The sequence below is a fragment of the Merops nubicus genome, unplaced genomic scaffold (assembly GCF_000691845.1).
Source record: "Merops nubicus isolate BGI_N331 unplaced genomic scaffold, ASM69184v1 scaffold43632, whole genome shotgun sequence".
NCBI lineage: Eukaryota > Metazoa > Chordata > Aves > Coraciiformes > Meropidae > Merops > Merops nubicus.
In genome coordinates, this window is record NW_008593651.1 from 377 (window position 1) to 630 (window position 254).

At 71.3% G+C, this 254-nt stretch overlaps 1 protein-coding gene across 1 annotated transcript in view; it reads right to left on the minus strand.

Moving 5' to 3' along the window:
• Positions 1-6: 6 nt before the first annotated feature.
• Positions 7-254, minus strand: part of LOC103768360 (catenin delta-1-like) — a gene marked incomplete at its 3' end in the record, with an annotated part of 3,599 nt that continues 3,351 nt past the window's right edge. Inside the window, 1 exon segment of the mRNA XM_008935500.1 lies at positions 7-254. This exon segment is cut by the window's right edge and continues 10 nt beyond it. Coding sequence (XP_008933748.1) covers positions 7-254 — 248 coding nt within the window.

The following is a 254-nucleotide window of genomic DNA, read 5'->3' on the forward strand; positions in this document are numbered from 1 at the left end:
CCGGGCGCGGGCGGGGGCCCCCCCCCGCCGGGCCGTGCCGTAGTCAGACATAATCCCGTAGTCCACGTCGTCGAAGCCCACGCTGCGCTGGTCGTCCTCCAGGCCGTACGGCTCAGGGTGGAAGTGGTTGAGGTCCATGCTGCTGCCCCCGACGCGCACTTGAGGCTGGGGGCCGTAGATGTCCTGGCGGCTGGGGGCGCGGTAGGTGTCCATGGAGGGCCTGTAGCGCTCGTCGATGCGGGTGACCCGGGACA